General features: G+C 34.0%; 1 protein-coding gene across 1 annotated transcript in view; it reads right to left on the bottom strand.

Annotated features, from left to right (window-relative positions):
- The window catches only part of LOC143234932 (voltage-gated delayed rectifier potassium channel KCNH8-like), a 131,578-nt gene that overhangs the window by 76,445 nt on the left and 33,980 nt on the right, over positions 1–21,153 (bottom strand). The window contains exon 2 of the mRNA XM_076472626.1: positions 9,821–10,076. Within this exon, the coding sequence (XP_076328741.1) occupies positions 9,821–9,896 (76 nt within the window). The 5' untranslated portion in view covers positions 9,897–10,076. The remainder of the gene's footprint in view (positions 1–9,820; positions 10,077–21,153) is intronic.

Below are 21,153 nucleotides of genomic sequence, written 5' to 3'. Positions count from 1 at the left end.
TGATGCATATTAGAGAATATGAAAAAAATATGATGGAAAATAGGGTAGTGTCAAAGTGGAGAATTCGACACAAATATGACGGAAATATAGGTTGTTGAAAATTAGAAAATTCTGTATTAATATGATGAAAATTGGGGTTGTGGAAAGTGGGGAATATGACGGAAATAAAGGCTTTTTTAAACTAGGGAATATGATAGAAATTAGGGATGCTGTAAATTAAGGAATATGTAACAAATGATGGATGAAAGGGTTGTTAGACGTGAAGGAATTAACTTAAGAAAGGGTTACAAATTAGAGAACATTAGATTTTGTTTAATTCCTTGAAGTAAAAACTAAACCATGAGCAATTTGGAACGATAGATTGAAGGCAAGATAGATCGATAATGACACTTAATAGAGATATACTTTCTTTAAACGGTAGATACTACTTTGGAACAATGTTTGTTAAAATACTTATGTTCTGACTAATTATCAACGGATGTTTGTGCTTTCAACCTATCGTGTTCATTTCAATTTGAGCAGTTGATTTCAAAAATCAACGAATGACATACAAGTCCACAAGGACCGAACTAAAAATCTTGTTCTATAAATTATGTGGTTTTAAAAAGTTTCAAATATATATAGTGGTTATAGAGTAGCTACTGCAAGTGAAGGGTTCGAGACGTGATCACGCTGAACACGTTGCGCACTTTCAGCTGACTCTTCATTATTTGATTAGAATAGCTGAACAAAGTCCTGATAGCAGAAGATGATGACTGATGGCTGTCTTCCCTAATTCACAATTAGAAACGACTATATTTGAGCTCTAAAGTTCTTTGACCTGGTCACCTGGTTCACGTGCGTATAAATTGTCGTTTGTACTAAACCTGCAATTACAAACGCGATGTAATTCAATAATTTCCAAGTTTATCACTGCATAAAACAATAATTCAATATTTTGACAATTTGTTTTATAAAACAAAATATAAGCCACTCATATATCAATCCTTTAATATGATATATGAATATAAATACCCAAAATGTTTGATACGTATTATAGTGCATAACACTAAATTGTAAACAGAACATGTTAAGACGAATTTTCCAAGTATTACGAAACCTTATGTGAATAAGCCTATAGATAGAAAATAATTTAAAATTCTTTGTAAAGCCAACAATGAACAAGAATTATGTATTAAGGGGACAGGCGTTTAATTAGTATACTTTAAATACTCTATGAATAAAACTGTAAGGTTTGCACTTTCATCTCATAAGGTAATAAAACAGTAGTTTCCAAGGTAATATCACATTAATATTCAAGAAAATCTCGCAATATCTTCAAGACAATAGCATATTAACCTCCAAGACAATATTGTAGTAATTTCCAATGTGGAGTCATCGTCATCTTCATGTTGTTTTCATGTGATATCCAAGTTAATCCAACAGTATTCTCCAAGATAATCTCAATGTAATGTCCATATTAATCTTACAGTGGTCACCAAGGTAATCTTCTAGTAATTAGATAATCCTCATTGTATTCCTTAGGGTAATCTCAAAATAATTTCAATGATAGTATAGTTGTAGTCTCCAAGCTATACCCACAGTAGCCTCAATTACATTAATTTTGAAGATAATCACGCAGTAATTTCCAAGGTGATTTCATATTTATCTAAAAAATAAAATCACAGTTATCTCGAATGTAATACAACAGTAATCTGAAAGATAATTTCACAGTAATCTGGATGATAATCTTGCAGTAATTTTCAAAATAGTCTCACAGTAGTTTCCAATTAACCCCACAGTACTGGAAATCACCTTCTTAAATAATCTCCAAAGTAACTTTATAGTAGTTTCCAAGGTTATCTCATAGTAATCTCCAAGATAATCTCATACTAATATCTGAGGTAATCTCAAAATAATCTACAAATTAATCTCACAGGTCATGTCAAGGTAATTTATAAAGTAACCTCACACTTGTATCTCAGCAAATTAAAGTAAATTCCAAGTTAATATCGCACAAATCTCCAAGGTAACATCATAGTAATGTCGCAGTAATCTCAAACATAATATTATAGTAATTATAATAATTATAATATTATAGTTATTATAATAGTAGTTTGCAAGATACTGTCATACAAATCTCCATGTTAATCTCACCTAAGTTTCTATGGTCATGTTATAGTATCCTTCAAGGTAATACTACTCTAGTATCCAACATAATGCAATAGTATTTGCTAGACTCCAAGGTAAAATCATTGTAATTTCCATGGAAATCTCTAAGATAATCTCCAAGGTAGTTTCCAACTTAATGTTATAATTATTTCAAAGATAATTTCACAGTACTTTCTTGGTTAATTTCACGTTAGTCACCAAGTGAATATTATAATAGTCTCCAAGATAATTTCACAGTAGTCTCTTGGATACTATCAGAGTAATCTCCAAGTATAAAACATCTAAGTTTTGAACCCTATACAGCAAGATTTAATGGCATTAATTCCAATATCGAAATATTTTAATTCTTTGTGTGATTCTTATGTTATTAAGAGCCATATAGTAAGCAAATGAAAGGACCCACAAGCAATATGGTGTATAACCTATTCAAAAAAACTTGTTTAACCGTCATCAGTACACGTTAAAGTATCCACCTTTCAGTACACCTGGGGTCCATATGGACCTCGCATACATTTAATGATCATAAGGTTGAAGCTATGGTTTAGATGTTGAAAAGTTAGCATACTGCCTTACAGTATTGTGCAGATAAACTGTAAGAAAGACTGAGTACCATAAGTATATAACGTGATTTATTATTACAAAATATAAAATTTACTTATATCCATTTTCTCATATTTAGACAAAAAATTGTCTTCATTGACATATATTTCGATAATATAGGACCACTTCTTTTCTTATTGACATCTTACAATTAAAACTAATAAAATACAAAATGAAGAAACAGATTTCTCGAATATGTTACGAAAACACCAAATTTTACGAAAATGTGCATAGGGTCCGAACGGACTCAAGAGGGTCGAACTACAAACTTTGTTTCAGAGTTAAACTAATGCCAAAGTTTGGACAATATATTAGCAAAACTTATGATAAACACTTTATGTTCACTTTATGATCAGCGCACACATGGTTTCCACATGATATACAGATTTGACGGACTTTCCTGTCCGCGAATCTTGGGGAAAGATAGCATCGTTTCTTTGTTGCTGGTACACCTTGACAAGCATGCTGTCTTGTGTCAAGCAATCTTAGATCTACGAAGGCAGATTTGACTCCTCTCTGCGTTGCACGAGGATTATGGAGACATCTCTGAAGTAGGTTGTGCGCATTACTTTACTTCAGGAGAGATGTGAATACGTACTCACTGTTTACTGCAATAGATAATCTTTATGAGTCCATACACACAATGCCTGATGAAGGCACAGAGCTCATAATCTGTGTATTACTTGGGGTCTGCACAGACCCCACGCAACTTTTTATTCACAAAAAGTATTGGATTGCAAAACATCAAAAGTTTTATTATTTTTCTGTCAGAGGATGATAATGTGACAATTTACATAAAAATAAATAAAAATATAACTGATTAATGAAAAAATATTAAAACATTTATCCTCGGGTCCATGTGGACCCCAGGTGTACTGATGAAGGCTAAGAAGACAATAGAGACCGCAGGGAAAACCTTAGTAATTTTACGGTTAACACTCCATTATCTAAATATTTAGTTCAGATAACTTTGCAAATGAGTATCCGTTTATCTGTTAATACTCAAACGTACAATACTTTAGACTCTTTTAACATTACATGATTGTAGTTAATCTTACAGTTTACACTACCTTAAACTTTTTAATATCAAATAGTTCCAGCTAATGTTAAAGCTTTAAGTACCTTAAACTATTTATATGGTTGTAGTTAATCTTCAAGTTTACAGCGCCTTAAATCGCTTGCATGCTTGTAGCTAATCTTATTAGTTTACAATATCTTAAGTCGTTCATATGGTTCTAGTTAATCTTAAAGCTCAGAGTACCTTAAACTGGTTGAATGCTTTTAACCTTTTCATATTGCCCACTTCTATTAAGTATCTACTAAAACGTCACTAAGACTGATGCTAAAGCCGTTTGAGTATGCAAGAAAACAATTTCTCATGTTAATGAAAAGGGTTTTTATACTTAACAAAAGAATAAACATTATAAGCAATAATTATCGCCGCAGCTGATAAATAACACTGATCAATCAGAAAGAAACCTGAAAAAAAAAACGTGTATTTAAACTGACAATTTGCAATTTATCACCCAAAATGCCTGCGTATTTGTTTAATGGTAGATGCAAGGAGATGGGCGTGATTGATGCTTTTTGAATAACAGCCTAATTACTTCTTCCCCTACTCCATAAAAAGGAAAATCAGAATAAATCGATTCTGAAATTCTGTTTTCTTATAAAATATATTAACATTATACAAGAAATAAGAATAATAGGGATTCTGAAAACTTAAAAATAAAAAGTAAATCAGTTTGAGACTTGAAATAGTTAGAAAAAACACGTATAAAATCTATGCAAATGATCAACTACTTCCTTCTGCATTTCTATCGATTTCTTAGAACATATCTATCTATCCACCCATCTGATCTATCACTCTATCAATGTTTTTATATATCCACTTACCTACTTATCCAATCACATATTTATCAAGGACCAGTGGTTAGGATGCTAGACTAGAATTTGTGGGATCATTGTTGTAGTCTCGTTAGTGTGGGTGCGTTATAAGCAGAACAGTCAAATTCGTCTATTCGGCGAGACAAGAGTAACCTAAGAGTTAGAGGCTGGTGTTGTAATCGCTTTTAACAAGCTGCCATCTCCCCAGGTTATCAGCTCAAAATTAGAAATATTTAAGCACAAAACATCATTGAATAGGTTAGCACGAAAATTTTGAAATTTGTGGGCTATGTTTCGTTTTTATGTCAATATTTGCTACTCTGATCAAATCCATTCAAAATTAAAAGTCAAGGTGGATTTATATATGGTCTACACCGACTGAGCTGAGAGCCTAATCTAGATGGGATAGTCCGTAGAAAGTTTGGAAAAAAGTGTATGAAATAACTATTTTTATTTCACTTTTGAATATGAATATTTACAGAAAGTAAACTTACTTGACGTCAGGCTAAAAAGAATATAAATATAAAACTAAAGCGTAACTAGAAGTGCAACCTCTAACTATAATCTACAACTTACAGGCAGTGTTGAATTTTAACGTTGCAAAATTCGACAGATTCAAACATTAGAATCGTTACACTAAGTTTTAAACGCCCTCCATCGTTACGAAACAGAATATTATACTTCTGGTATACTGTAAGATTTATTTAAGAGGTCGATAACTGTGCTTTGCTCAAACTATGTCAGTATACAAAAACAAACCGGCACTTTCCAATTTACAACATTTCATTTGATGTCAAAAAATAATAAAAAATGATTGAAAGCTTAGTTGAAACATAAGATTTAATAGTTTTTCACAAGCCAATGTAATATTAGAGAAAAACATTTGTCTGTAAACTGCTTTGTAAATAGTTTTAATTTTATGGCATATTCATTAGCTCCATTATTCAGCTGCTAAGCTATGAGCGATACAGAAGAAATTTATTTAAATATTATTAATACATCTGTATATGCCCCTAAAATTTATTAACATTATTTTTAGTAGCATCGAGTCTTCACTAACTACCAAAAAAGTGTAAAAACGTCTGCGTGAAGAAATGCTTGATGGACTCTAAATTAATTATTTTAGTACGAAGTTTAGATTGACACATTACTCTTTATGATTCATCTGCTATTTGAATACAGCATATAATCCTGTATCATTTTCTTCCTTCATTAAACACACATTACGAATTTAGAATGTGTTGTTGTGAATGAAGAGAAAGTGTTGCTATAGAATGTGGTGTTATCACGGAAGTCTATAGAATGTGGTGTTATCACGGAAGTCTACAGAATGTGGTGTTATCACGGAAGTCTATAGAATGTGGTGTTATCACGGAAGTCTACAGAATGTGGTGTTATCACGGAAGTCTATAAAATGTGGTGTTATCACGGAAGTCTATAGAATGTGGTGTTATCACGGAAGTCTATTTCCTGATCTTCATTTTGAAAACTAAAGTTGCTTTTTTTCACATACATGTGTTTCATAAATCGTGAATTTTCCGACGATTAACTGCTGTAGCTCCTTATTGGCATTTCTTCACATAAAGATTAACTAAACATGATATCTGAGGCTAAACAAATCATTTGCGAGATTTAAAAGCTTTGCACATTAAATATCACCTAGCTTGTAAATAATCGTATTAAAATATCATACTTAGTGTTTTCTATTATATATAAGGTTCATCATTCATTCAATTTATTAAACAATTTTAGTGTTTAAGAAATGTTTAAAATTTTGGTGTTATAAGAGAAAAATAAAAACTTGAATTTTCTAAATAGAAATAGTATTATTTATGATAACTTCACATATGAGTATTTATTTGTTTGTTTTAGAACTGTTTCACAAAGTTCACAAGGGCTGTTTGTGCATAACTTTCCTAATTTTGAGATGATAGGCTAGAGGGAAGGAGATGGTCATCACCACCACCACAGCTTACTTTAGAGTTACTCTTGTGTGTCTGAATATTAGTTTCCACTGACATTCCTACAGTTCACCCAAGATTTTAAAGTGCGAAGGACATGTTTATGGAATTTGACCACGAACCATTAATTCACAAGATTCACACTTTGAACACGTCCGTCACTAAACCACGATTGTATTTTTGTGATATATATATATTCAGAATAAGAACTATTTATGCACAGTCTCGCAGATTCTACCCTCAACTGACAAATAGTCAGAATCTCGCATATTCTACAGTCGACCGACAAATAGATCTTAAGAGTTAATTACCTAGGCAGCAACCAAGGTTGGAACTGAGAACGAAAGTCGTTGGAAATTTCTAATTTCATTTGATACATAAACACATCAGAAGTAGTTGTTTAAAAATATAAATAAATAATAATAATGTAAAACAAAAATCGACAGGCTTCCCTTTCAGTAAAAGTTCCTTCTCTAGTGGCTCAGCGGTAAACTTATAACGATAAAATTTATCGTTTGATTTTCTACGGTGGACACAGTGTAGAGAGTGAAATTATGTCGATTTTTGGTTAACGAACAAACAAACAAACCTTTTAGAACTTAGTATCGCATTGCTTTCGTTTGGAAGGTTGCGTGTACTACATCATGGGTGGTTTATAATGGAGTCGGTAAATCACTCTCAGAACGTGTAACCTCCACTCAGTATGAGCATGCAGCCACGGGGCGTACGTAGTACTTGCATGCAGTTCTCATAATTGACTTCTTACGATAGTTTCAAGACCTTGCATTGAGTGGCAACATGATATAAGATTCCATTTGGACCAATAAATGCATGTTCAGAGTATCTATGAACTTTATCTGAACAACCTCAATGTCCTTGAAACATAATACAACTTCAACCACAGATCACTTAAGAATCTCATGAAACTTCGTGTGAACAATCTCACTGTTCTTTACGACATAATACAGGTGTTTCAAGTTTATAGAATCTAAATGTGAATCACCGCAGTATCCTTTATGAAAGAAAATAACTTAATAATATTATACGTTAACATAACTGGATTTTGCATTTGCTATAAACTCATAGATTTTAAGATAGTATAACTGTTTCGAAGAGTTCTGGCTTATACAGCACTCGAATACTGAATAAGACCTGAAAGCTACTGGTAAACTTTTCAAAGAATGTAGACCTTGCATGCAAAGTAGAGTATCTATCCATTCTGCTCGAAGGTTTGGAAGTCAGGTTATGATTCTTCCTGGTCAATTCTATTACTTTTGCTGAATTATTTGCTTGCTAATTTGTTTTAGAAGCACAAGAGTTACACAATAGATCATTTGTGTACTTCCCACCGACAGTATGGAAGCCTGATTTTTAACGTTATAAACCTCCAAATTTACAGATGAGCCAGGTGGGAAAATTTCCATCAAAAACATTCTAAAAAGCCACTAACTATTGATGTCATTTTAATGTTACACAGCCCTAGTAGATAGGATTGTTCGTTTGGAATTAAGCACAAAGCTGCACAATGGACTACCTGTGCTCTGCTAGCCACGGGTATCGAAACCCGGTTTATAGCGGTCACTAGATAAAGTTTTTCGTTGCTTTTGGGCCCGGCATGGCCAAGCGTGTTAAGGCGTGCGATTCGTAATCTGAAGGTCGCGGGTTCGCAGCCCCTTCGCGCCAAACATGCTCGCCCTTTCAGCCGTGGAGGCGTTATAATGTGACGGTCAATCCCACTATTCGTTGGTAAAAGAGTAGCCCAAGAGTTGGCGGTGGGTGGTGATGACTAGCTGCCTTCCCTCTAGTCTTACACTGCTAAATTAGGGATGGCTAGCACAGATAGCCCTCGAGTAGCTTTGTGCGAAATTACAAAACAAACAAACAAACAAACAAATCGTTGCTTCTTTTATATGCAAAAACGGCTCGTTTGGGTTGAGAAAATATTTTACATTGAAGAGCGAACAACGTTTCGACCTTCTTCGGTCATCGTCAGGACGGAATCCACAAATTGGTAGTATAACTTATAATGACTGAAACAATTCTTAATAAAATTATTTATCATTAGTTAATATTAATGTTTATGAAAATTAATTTATACAGCACTTTTCCTTATTACATACTCCAATAACTAATGTTAGTTTTTGTCTTTACCAACTAGATGTCCCCCGCTAGTACAGCGGTAAGTCTACGAATTGAAAATGCTAAAACCAGGGCCTCGATTCCCCTCTGTGGACACAGCAGACAGCTCGATGTAGTTTTGCTATAAGAAAAAACAACCAACACACACACCAAGTAGACGCTCCGATAACTAACGTTGGTTTCTAACCTTTACCTTTCTAACCTTAATTAATTTCCGAGCCAAAGCAACCGAAACGTTCCAACTAAAACTGTCTCAGCATACCTGCTCAATGTGCTGAAGGAAATGTTTCAAGTAGGGAAATCGAACCCATAATTTAGCGTAACCAGTCACGAAACGTATCATTGAAGCATCAGAGACCTCGACTGAAATCAAATTTCATAAAACCTATCAGAGTAAACATAACTCAATGTAAAACAATGGATGTAAAGTTAATTACTACATTACAGCGAAGAAAAGCTTTATGGTCGTAAACAAGTTGAAGAAGTGACTTAAATGTAAATTTTTCACAGTATAAAAACTTACTACGATTTAAAAATCATCTCTTACTTTTATGAATGATTCGTTAGAAGTCTAAGCCTATTTTAAGGATTCCTGCAAGACAAATCCAAGTGTTTTCCAGTTAACCTTTAGCTAAGGATTGACTACACTGTGACAGCTGCTACTACAAGTAAATCTTTAACACTGGAAGTGCTGGTGATTTTAGAAGTTATCTTACGTGAACATCGTGCTGTATTAAACAAAATAATAAACAGAAACAAAAAAAAACGAAAACAAAAGTACCTTAAAACTTAAAGCTGTGTACGTATACAAATTCCTACAGTTTGTTTTTCCTGTCTAGTAAGAGAGAACTGAACGTTGTTTTAAATACGTTGAAAAAAACAAAATATTGTTTTTAAAAAGAAGAAATATCAATTCTTTCAGATATATGTTTCATACGAAACGTGTTCTCGACTTTTAAATCCAAGATCGAATGCAAAAGAGTCTACAGAGGTAATATAGGCTTAAACATTACGGGGAAAATGGCGTGTGTTACTATTAGCTACAGAAAAAAAAAAAAAAATCAAATAAATTATATACTCACGAGTTCCATCAAAGCGGGTGGCAATTGTGTCGAGAAAAGTGTTCTGTGGAGCGAGGAGCCCTTTCCTTGGAGGCATCTGACGAAATTGCTGGAATCTGATGTCACTAACGTCAGCCTGATTCACTCTTTGGTTTGTTGAGCAATGAACCTTTTCTATTCTGGTATCATATTAAATCAGTGAGTGCTGGACAAACACGGTTACGTACAGCTACAGGTAGAGACCGTCAACTGCCCTCTTCTTCTACAACTTCACATGCTCGTGTGAAAAAAAAAACACTTTATAATAAATGCCAGCATGAAAATACCTGAAATAGTTTTCAGTTAAAAAAAAATGTTTTCATTACTTTAGGTTTCTCTTTGAGAGCAAATTTTGCCCAATATTAGCGGATTAAAAACATTTAAACTTTAGCGCATTGCATAAAAATATCTTTCAACTTAACAAATTTTCGTTTTTTTAAAATTAAAGTAAAAAAGTTGCAAAACCAATATTACAAGAGATAAAAAATTAATCTGCTCATGGTTAATGTTGTTGTACAGCTATCAGTGCTTATGAGGGGGCCTTGAATATATTTTAATAACTTTTTTCCATCCAAAACACCTTTTTCATCACTATTTAATCCTGAAGAAGATAGGAAATAGAAAAAGACATAGATCAATAATGAATATTGACGACAGGATAGATTACTGAAAACAAGAAACCAAAGCTGTTTTCCCATGGTTGTTGGCCCGGCATGGTCAAACGTGCGACTTGTAATCTGAGGGTCGCGGGTTCGCAACCCCGTCGCGCCAAACATGCTCGCCCTTTCAGCCATTGGCGGCGTTATAATGTAACGGTCAATTCCACTATTGGTAAAAGAGTAGCCCAAGAGTTGGCGGTGGATGGTGATGACTAGCTGCCTTCCCTCTAGTCTTACACTGCTAAATTAGGGACGGCTAGCACAGATAGCCCTCGAGTAGTTTTGTGCGAAATTCAAAAACAAAACAAACAAACCCATGGTTGTAGACGGTTGTACGCAAGCCAGTTTTATTTAAATAATTGACGCTATAAAAGAGCCTGAGAAGAATGAGTTTTTTGCGTTACCAATTTTGAAACATTTGAATACCCCTAAAAAAATGCCTCTTAGAAATAAATGAAAGTTGTATTTCTAAATTAGAAATTTGTTTGAATAGAAATGATAGTGAAAAATTACTTTATTTAGTGTCACTTGAACTTTACGTCAGTAACACTATGTGAATAAAACAAACATGGTACGATAACTTTGTTTGTTTGTTTGTTTTTTGGAATTTCGCACAAAGCTACTCGAGGGCTATCTGTGCTAGCCGTCCCTAATTTACCAGTGTAAGACTAGAGGGAAGGCAGCTAGTCATCACCACCCGCCAACTTTGGGCTACTCTTTACCAACGAATAGTGGGATTGACCGTCACATTATACGCCCCACGGCTGGGAGGGCGAGCATGTTTAGCGCGACTCGGGCGCGAACCCGCGACCCTCGGATTACGAGTCGCACGCCTTACGCGCTTGGCCATGCCAGGCCCGGTACGATAACTTAGCAATTAATTGATTTGAATATAGTAAAAAGTGTACCAAAATGGGGTGTAAAATGTTCATGGAACCAGAATATATTTATGTTAGATCTTGTATCTTAGCAATCGTTATCTAACTGTATTTGTTACAGAAGTGAATAGTACATTATTAACAGTTACTACGGTGTCAGATTGTTCGCGTAATAACTGTTACCTCAGAGATAGTTTACTCGAAGATACTTTGTTCACATAATAATAACTGTTACCTTTATGCAGCAGGTGAATATTGATGGGTCAACATAAATAATTAAAAACTCCATATAATGAAGAGCTGCTTATTACCAAAAAATGTTTTTGAGATTTTCATTTTTTTTTCACTCCTCTAGGCTTTGTCTCTTCACATGTAAAATTATCTTGTGTAAATTTATACATTTTAAAGACTCAGGAATGAAAGAAATTTATCTGATAAATCAGCTCAACTTGACGACTAAACGTGATATTCAGAATTACGGCTCTAACTTATGAGTAACGAGGTTCACTATGCTTAGTAGAATTGACAGATAAGTTATCAGTATCACTAAGTGCGCTTGCTTACATTTGTTTGAAGGGCTCACTCACACTTTGGATCACACCGTACAAAAACAAACAAAAGCAGATTTAAGTGGCAGGTGAACTGATAATAAGACTCTGTATTCAGATACTTCCAGAAAACACACTCGTTTTGTTTAAGATATAAATAAATTTAATAAAAGCAATGTGTAATGAAATCTGTGTCGTTTTTACAAACACAAAATTAAAATTGGTTATATACTTGCACAACGTAAAGTGTGAAACTTAACAGTTGGGAAGAGAAAAACCAATATTAAATCTTCTTTCTGAGGCCCAACAAAAAGCGATCGAAATTTATGAAAGGAAGTAAAATGTTTTATTATAATTAAATTAACGATACGAAAAATAAAGGATACAATTTTTCAAACTTCAGTAACTTTTGTGGAAACAGAAGTGAGTCATTAAACACGCATAACTGCATTCTTATATTCGTATTGCTCCACGGAAGGGCCGCATACTTTGGTAGAAACAATGATTGAAATAACAAATAATTTATGTTTGAATATCTGCATAGAAGGACAGAAACTAGACAAGGTATAACAGTTTTGATGAAAAATGCTCCAAAGAAAAGAAATACGAATTGCAATTGGAATCTAAACGTTTAGAATAAAACATGCCTCTTTTAACTAAAATATTGGGCAGAACACTGAAGAAGACATTAGTTTATAAAACCATTGCATAGAGTGTTATGATATAACCAGTGGAAACCTAGACTTTGAGAAAGCGTAACATTAAAAGAATAGAAAGTTTTAAAGTGTGGGTTTGGTGACTAACACATCACATCTGCTGAATATAAAATCAAAAGAATGGGGAGGTATTAGAGATGATCCACAAGAAAAAGTATTATTTAAGAAATATGACAGCAGAGGAAAAAATAAATTGGGCATATCATTAGATATTAAACTCTATGAAAGAATTTCTTAGAAGGAAGCACAGAGGAAAACAATCACTTGGAAAGAAGATAGTGTCGTGTATCAACACCTCTATAAAACATGTTCTTTTTTTAATTGAGTTTCAATGATGTGTCGTATTTCAACATTTTTATGAAACATGTCCTTTCTTTAATTTAGTTTTAAAAGCGTGTCATATAGCAACACGTTTAGGGAACATGTCCTTTCTTTAATTGCATATTAACAGCGTGTCATATATTAACACCTTCAGGGAGTCCCCCGCTAGCACAGCGTAAGTCTACGTATTTACAACGCTAAAATCAGGGGTTCAATTCCCCTCGGTGGGCTCAGCAGATAGCCCGAGATGGCTTTGCTAATAGAAAACACACCCTTTAGGGAACATGTTCTTTCTTTAGCCTTAATAGCGTGTCGTATATCAACATTTTTATAGAGCATGCCCCTTTAACTGATTCTTAACAACGTGCCGTACATGTGTTCCTTTATGGAGCATGTCCTTTAATTAATTGATTTTTATCAACGTATCGCATATAAACATCTTTATGGCTTATGTCCTTTTAAACTAATTTTTATCAGTGTCGTACATCAATACCCTTATAGAACATGTCCATTCTTTAATTTTTATCATCGTGTTGTTTATTATCTCCTTTATAGAACATGTTCTATTTTTACTATTTGTCAATCTACATGTTCTAAATTCTGAATAGAAGCTGTTTTATTAATATTATTTTGTATTTTTATGAATAAACGCTTTGCGCAGTTCTTAATAATATCACTGTTTTGGTTATATTTTGTGGCTTATGTGCTCATTCTACTTCTGATTCCTTTCCAGTGGTTTCTTAAGCTTCATGTTCTGCAATATCAAACGACCTGACTTTGTTTGTACATGTCAGTAAATAACAATACACTGTGTTTTCGGACTTAGAGTACGTGTATTCCAAAATGTTAACTGTGTCAAGTAAATTAAAAAAAAACGTTTCATCCTTACAATAGTTTTTGTCTTCATCAATAAACCTCTTACCCTTCCCATCTTCATACATTTATCCTCATTATCAAAACTTTAAAACTTCTACCAGTACAATATTTATATTTTCCTTCTGTCATAACTGAGCGAAGTTAAAGGAATATCAAATGAATAAGGACAGATGATATATCTAGCTTATACTAAACCCTAGAAATGATTTCTTTCCACATCATAATCTATTTCCAGTTCAATTCTTAGTCGGGTACCAAGCAAGATTATTCCAGATCCACAAACTAAACAAAGTAATAAATGATAAACTTAAACAAGTCTTTGGACAAAGATGGGATCACAACCAAATACGTGAACTACTGGGATCTGAATAAGAGGAAGTATGTTTATTAAATCATATTTAATTTATAACGTTGTTATTATTAAATAAGATAAAAGAGTCTGAACGTTTAATTACGCTGTTGAAATGTAATTCTCCAACCAGCACAATGGAACTTATAAGACAGTTATTAACTGTTTCCAGTCGATGACGTCTTGAAACCTTAAAACATTTGCCATACGTAGCTGAGTAACAGGAGTCTCTTTCAAATTAGTTCTGTTAAATAGTTTACAAATTGTTAACTCATTTGTTTGTGACTACAGTAGCAGACATATATAAAAATGAAATAAAATGCTAGACGTTCTTCCGAAGGTTCTCCGAAACTGTTTTGCTTGAAATGTAAATAAGACTAAGATTAAGAATGACAAGTATTTATACTTTTTGCTTTTGAAGTTTAAATGTCTGTTGTGTTGTATCGTACAGAGTGCATAATTCTTCTCATGATTCATGGCATGCGCACGCTTTACTGTCACAACAGTACAAATTGCAATGTTAAGCGTCTCTTATGTGAAGTAATGTTAGTGGCTACTGACTGACTGACAGACAGCATATTACTGTATAATGATGCGAGTAGTTAAAAAACGTGAGCCATCCAGGCGGTCTTCAGTCCCTTTTCGGAGAAATAAATCATGCTCATTTCTATCATTATTCTCACTTCTGAATTGTTATATCTCATTACTGATTCAAGGATTTATTTTCAATTCACATGCTTCCTTTCCAAATGAACTAAATTTATGCTTTGTTAATGATTTCATGGAATGTTTTCATTGATCATGTTCTCCTGTTTATATTGGTCACGTGTTATTTTTTCTCTTTGATTTTGTCATGTATAACTCAATTATTCATACTTGTAACAACTATATAGCTAACGTTTTTATTATTTATTAATATTTTGGTGATTTACTATATTCAGAACGATCGACGACAGCCATCACTAGTGAATGCATGGCTCAAATCATATACAAAACAGTATTTTACTTAATACTAACAACAAATAACATTACGAATAACGAGAAAATGTAACAATTCGCTGACAAACGACATTGTTCAGCATAGCACTGATACTTCTCTAATAATGCATTGATAAATGAAAAACTTCTAAGACTTACCCCTAATACCAATAACGACGTATAAATCACAAACAAGGACAGAGTCTTTATAAATATTTCGTCAAAAAAACAACATCAAACCAAAGATGGAGGATCAGTACTAGCCTATGACAGGATATATGTTCAATACGTGCAAAGTACAACCTCACTGAAAAGAACAAAAAGGTGGTAAATAGTTTAAAACCAAAATACTGTTGTCATCGTGTCTGTGAACAAAGGTACGTTCTGGAGAGTTCTAAAAAAATGTACTTATTACCAGAGAGAATTAAGACTTCTTACCAGACCGACGAAGCTGTTTTAAAAGGCTGAAAGATCCAATGCAACTACTAAAGCATTACACCAAACCTGCTAGTAAAATGAACAAAGAAACCTACAAAATACTTTATTTTATATCCTATGTCCTATCTTGATTCTGTGGTGTACCCAAGTTACATAAACATAAAATTATCTTCAAACTCATTCTTTTTTGCATGAGTTCAGCCATAAACCTAGTTTTAAAGTTTATTGTCAACATAATTTCTCTTTTGGATGGCATTAAGAAACTGTTTTCTCAGGGAATCAGAAATAATTTCTGGTTTCTTGTGATTCTGATGCTAAAGCATTATTATACCTGTTACCGTAGATGATAAGCTAGCTATTGGAATAACACGTCACATTAAGAGAGACAGCACAACTTAGAGTGATGATGATAAGCTTGCTATTGGAATAAGACGTCACATTAAGAGAGACAGCACAACTTAGAGTGATGATGATAAGCTTGCTATTGGAATAAGACGTCACATAAAGAGAGACAGCACAACTTAGAGTGATGATGATAAGCTTGCTATTGGAATAAGACGTCACATTAAGAGAGACAGCACAACTTAGAGTGATGATGATAAGCTAGCTATTGGAATAAGACGTCACATTAAGAGAGACAGCACAACTTAGAGTGATGATGATAAGCTTGCTATTGGAATAAGACGTCACATTAAGAGAGACAGCACAACTTAGAGTGATGATGATAAGCTTGCTATTGGAATAAGACGTCACATTAAGAGAGACAGCACAACTTAGAGTGATGATGATAAGCTAGCTATTGGAATAAGACGTCACATTAAGAGAGACAGCACAACTTAGAGTGATGATGATAAGCTTGCTATTGGAATAAGACGTCACATTAAGAGAGACAGCACAACTTAGAGTGATGATGATAAGCTTGCTATTGGAATAAGACGTCACATTAAGAGAGACAGCACAACTTAGAGTGATGATGATAAGCTAGCTATTGGAATAAGACGTCACATTAAGAGAGACAGCACAACTTAGAGTGATGATGATAAGCTTGCTATTGGAATAAGACGTCACATAAAGAGAGACAGCACAACTTAGAGTGATGATGATAAGCTAGCTATTGGAATAAGACGTCACATTAAGAGAGACAGCACAACTTAGAGTGATGATGATAAGCTTGCTATTGGAATAAGACGTCACATAAAGAGAGACAGCACAACTTAGAGTGATGATGATAAGCTAGCTATTGGAATAAGACGTCACATTAAGAGAGACAGCACAACTTAGAGTGATGATGATAAGCTAGCTATTGGAATAAGACGTCACATTAAGAGAGACAGCACAACTTAGAGTGATGATGATAAGCTTGCTATTGGAATAAGACGTCACATTAAGAGAGACAGCACAACTTAGAGTGATGATGATAAGCTAGCTATTGGAATAAGACGTCACATTAAGAGAGACAGCACAACTTAGAGTGATGATGATAAGCTATTGCTATTGGAATAAGACGTCACATTAAGAGAGACAGCACAACTTAGAGTGATGATGATAAGCTAGCTATTGGAATAAGACGTCACATTAAGAGAGACAGCACAACTTAGAGTGATGATGATAAGCTAGCTATTGGAATAAGACGTCACATTAAGAGAGACAGCACAACTTAGAGTGATGATGATAAGCTAGCTATTGGAATAAGACGTCACATTAAGAGAGACAGCACAACTTAGAGTGATGATGATAAGCTTGCTATTGGAATAAGACGTCACATTAAGAGAGACAGCACAACTTAGAGTGATGATGATAAGCTAGCTATTGGAATAAGACGTCACATTAAGAGAGACAGCACAACTTAGAGTGATGATGATAAGCTTGCTATTGGAATAAGACGTCACATTAAGAGAGACAGCACAACTTAGAGTGATGATGATAAGCTAGCTATTGGAATAAGACGTCACATTAAGAGAGACAGCACAACTTAGAGTGATGATGATAAGCTAGCTATTGGAATAAGACGTCACATTAAGAGAGACAGCACAACTTAGAGTGATGATGATAAGCTTGCTATTGGAATAAGACGTCACATTAAGAGAGACAGCACAACTTAGAGTGATGATGATAAGCTAGCTATTGGAATAAGACGTCACATTAAGAGAGACAGCACAACTTAGAGTGATGATGATAAGCTAGCTATTGGAATAAGACGTCACATTAAGAGAGACAGCACAACTTAGAGTGATGATGATAAGCTAGCTATTGGAATAAGACGTCACATTAAGAGAGACAGCACAACTTAGAGTGATGATGATAAGCTAGCTATTGGAATAAGACGTCACATTAAGAGAAACAGCACAACTTAGAGTGATGATGATAAGCTAGCTATTGGAATAAGACGTCACATAAAGAGAGACAGCACAACTTAGAGTGATGATGATAAGCTAGCTATTGGAATAAGACGTCACATTAAGAGAGACAGCACAACTTAGAGTGATGATGATAAGCTAGCTATTGGAATAAGACGTCACATTAAGAGAGACAGCACAACTTAGAGTGATGTTATATCTGAAAACCTTTGGTGTTGCCAGGGTTTCTGCTGTGTTTACTATAATTCATTTTATAACACACCTGTGGTGCCGCAATGGGTTCATTTGTGTTTACTACAACTCATCAACAAACCTTTATTGCCGCCATGAGTTTGCTTGTGCTTATAACAACTAAGTCTACAAACAAACCTCTGGTGTTGCAATGGATTCACCTGTGTTTATATCAATTAATACAATAAATATAAAGGCGTCTCTAATTTGAAAGAACATAACTTCGTTCAGAAAACAACAAGTTATAAGCCAAACCATATAAGCTTGATAAAAATATTATAGAACGAATGCTTCTAGATACAGTTAAGACATGATCAGAATCGAGCTGGCAAGCTCAGTAACTACATTGTTTGTGAACAGAATATTAGAAGTAAAAACAAGCAACTTTTCACAACCCTACTTAAAAATAACGTATTCATTAAACATCATAAAAAACAACAAAAAACTCTCAGAATGTCGGCTTCCTAAAATTACACGTCTGCTGATGTATTCCACTTGATTCTAGAATGACTTATGATTTTGCATTTCTTTACCAATTTATAGTTTGAATTTTCACTTCTCACAAAATTGTTTTAATTTTACGAAAATGCTTTTTTTCTACATAACACTGGCATGTGAGTTTGTGAAGTAAGAGAACGTGCCTAAAAACTAATAGACGAGAGAAATAAATTTTCTTTGTAACTTCACGTCCAACAAATTGGTGTTGTATAGAATAACAGCTATTTATGATTTGTACCGCACATTCGATCATAATTGGTTGATTGTGTAATCGGTGAAACTCTGACAAATAAAAAACACAAACAAATAACAGTTAGCTACACGGCATCAGTATGATTAATTACGATGAACTTCACTCTAACCGACAAATTGATTAATTGTCATAAGTACATTTTTCACGTGCTACGTGCTACTTCTGTGACTTCTTTTTGTTTTATGTTGTCATTAGTCACTTGTGTTTTCTTGCTGGTTTGATTTACATTTTCTTATTAGTATTTATGTATAATGTTTTCATTCCCAACTGCTTTTTATGATCTCTTTGATGACCTCATGATCTCAGAACTTTAAAAGTAAGGTTACTTTGACCTGAAGGCAAGAAAAGTTTAATATCATGAAACATATATATAAAAACCTTTTAACACAATGTCAAATTAACAGTTACTTTTTGAATACACAAAAACATGAAAACCTTTCCAGATGGAAGTCGAATATTATTAATTAAATTAAAATTAACAGAATATTAGAATACTACGCTTGTTAGCTCAAGATTACATTTTTCGAATAAGCTTTGTCCAATCGAGCCTCTATCTGAAAAATAATTACAAATAGACGTGAAATGATTCAAGCCTCTGTTGCTGGTTTTCCTAAGCTGTAAACAGCTACTTTTCATTGAAATCTACATTTCCTCAACATTTGTATTCTTTTGTTCTAAAATCATTCTTTTCAGGTACTTTATTTATAATTTAGAGTGTTTCACACTAAACACTAAAATTCAAGGTTCTATTTCTGCTCTAAACAACGTAGAGATAAATCATTGTTTGTGTTTTGGATAACAAAAGAATCATTTCTCTGAGGTCTAGCTAGAGTTACCTTTTAAATATGAAATATAATTTTTGTTATCATATGGAAGTGATATACTGGTTAGATCTGGCATAATGTCATGGAAATGAAGTCGATCTTTAAACTTACCACTTGCTGCACAGATAACATGTTTGAAAGTAACGTGATTACTTCGTGAGGTTCACAATATTGTTTTTCACAAATCAGTTCCACTTCTTTTACCATTAGATAATGAAATAATAAATGAGTTTGTTTACACAAATCAAAGAGTTATCTGATATCCACAAACGGTATAAAGTCGCGGTGGAACGGTTTGTATAAGCATTACATTTTGAGATTGCCTATAACTTCTGTAGGCGACGTATACCGAAAGATGATGTCACCTAAAATATTCAAACGCCAAGTTATAAAGATGTGTTCGGATCAAGGATTTAGATTTTCTAAAATAGAAATATTTCTTGTATTCATTGGCAGGACTCGGCAAGACTAGGTGGTTAGGGCGCTTGACTTGCAATCTGAGGGTCGCGAGTTTGAATCCCCGTCACACCAGACATGCTCGCCCTTTCAGCTATAGGGGCGTTATAATGTGATAGTCAGTCCCACTATATGTTGGTAAAAGAGTAGTCCAAGAGTTTACGGTGGGTAGTGATAACTAGTTGCCTTCCCTCTAGTCTTACACTGCTAAATTAGGGACGGCTAGTGCAGATAGCCCTGGTGTGGTTTTGCTTGAAATCCAAAACAAATAAACAAACAATACTTAATAACCCTTGGGATATTCTTCCATTAGTGTGAATTTAAACTAATCCCTTTCTTGGTACTATATTTCAGGTGCCATACTTGACAATCTTAAACTAGATTTGCATGCATCCTAAGGGTTTCTTCTTGGGAGTGAAATAAGTTTATTGGATCTGACTGCCATATATCACCATCGGGGCCTGACCATGTGCTACTCCCAAAGACGTGAATGTCTTTGCTGTATGTTGAAAGGGCACGAGAACTAGCATGCACATATATATTGAAATAACAACCATACAGCTCGCGTTTAATAGCTCTGATGGAAATTATTGTACTCGTCTGACATATTTCTCAGATTAAATCAAAAACTGACTGTTATTGTTATTGGTGTGGTACAGTTAACTTTAACCAATTTCACATACTTACAGGCAGAAGATTTTGATAGAATTTATTACTTTTCCAGACACAGGTTTCAGCTGCAACGTACCCTAATACGATAAATAGGAGGCTGGTGGACGTGTTCAACGGAATTTATAACCCCAAAACAAATATAATTATACGACTTTGTTGTTGTCCCCCGCTGGTACAACGGTATAACTACAGACTTACAACGATCAAATCAGGGATTCGATTCCCTCAGATGGACTCAGCAGATATCCTAATGTGATTTTG

This window comes from Tachypleus tridentatus, chromosome 12, assembly GCF_004210375.1.
Source record: "Tachypleus tridentatus isolate NWPU-2018 chromosome 12, ASM421037v1, whole genome shotgun sequence".
NCBI classification, from domain to species: Eukaryota; Metazoa; Arthropoda; class Merostomata; order Xiphosura; family Limulidae; genus Tachypleus; species Tachypleus tridentatus.
The sequence above is the reverse complement of the archived record's forward strand: the minus strand, read 5'-3'. Positions and strand labels throughout refer to the sequence as shown.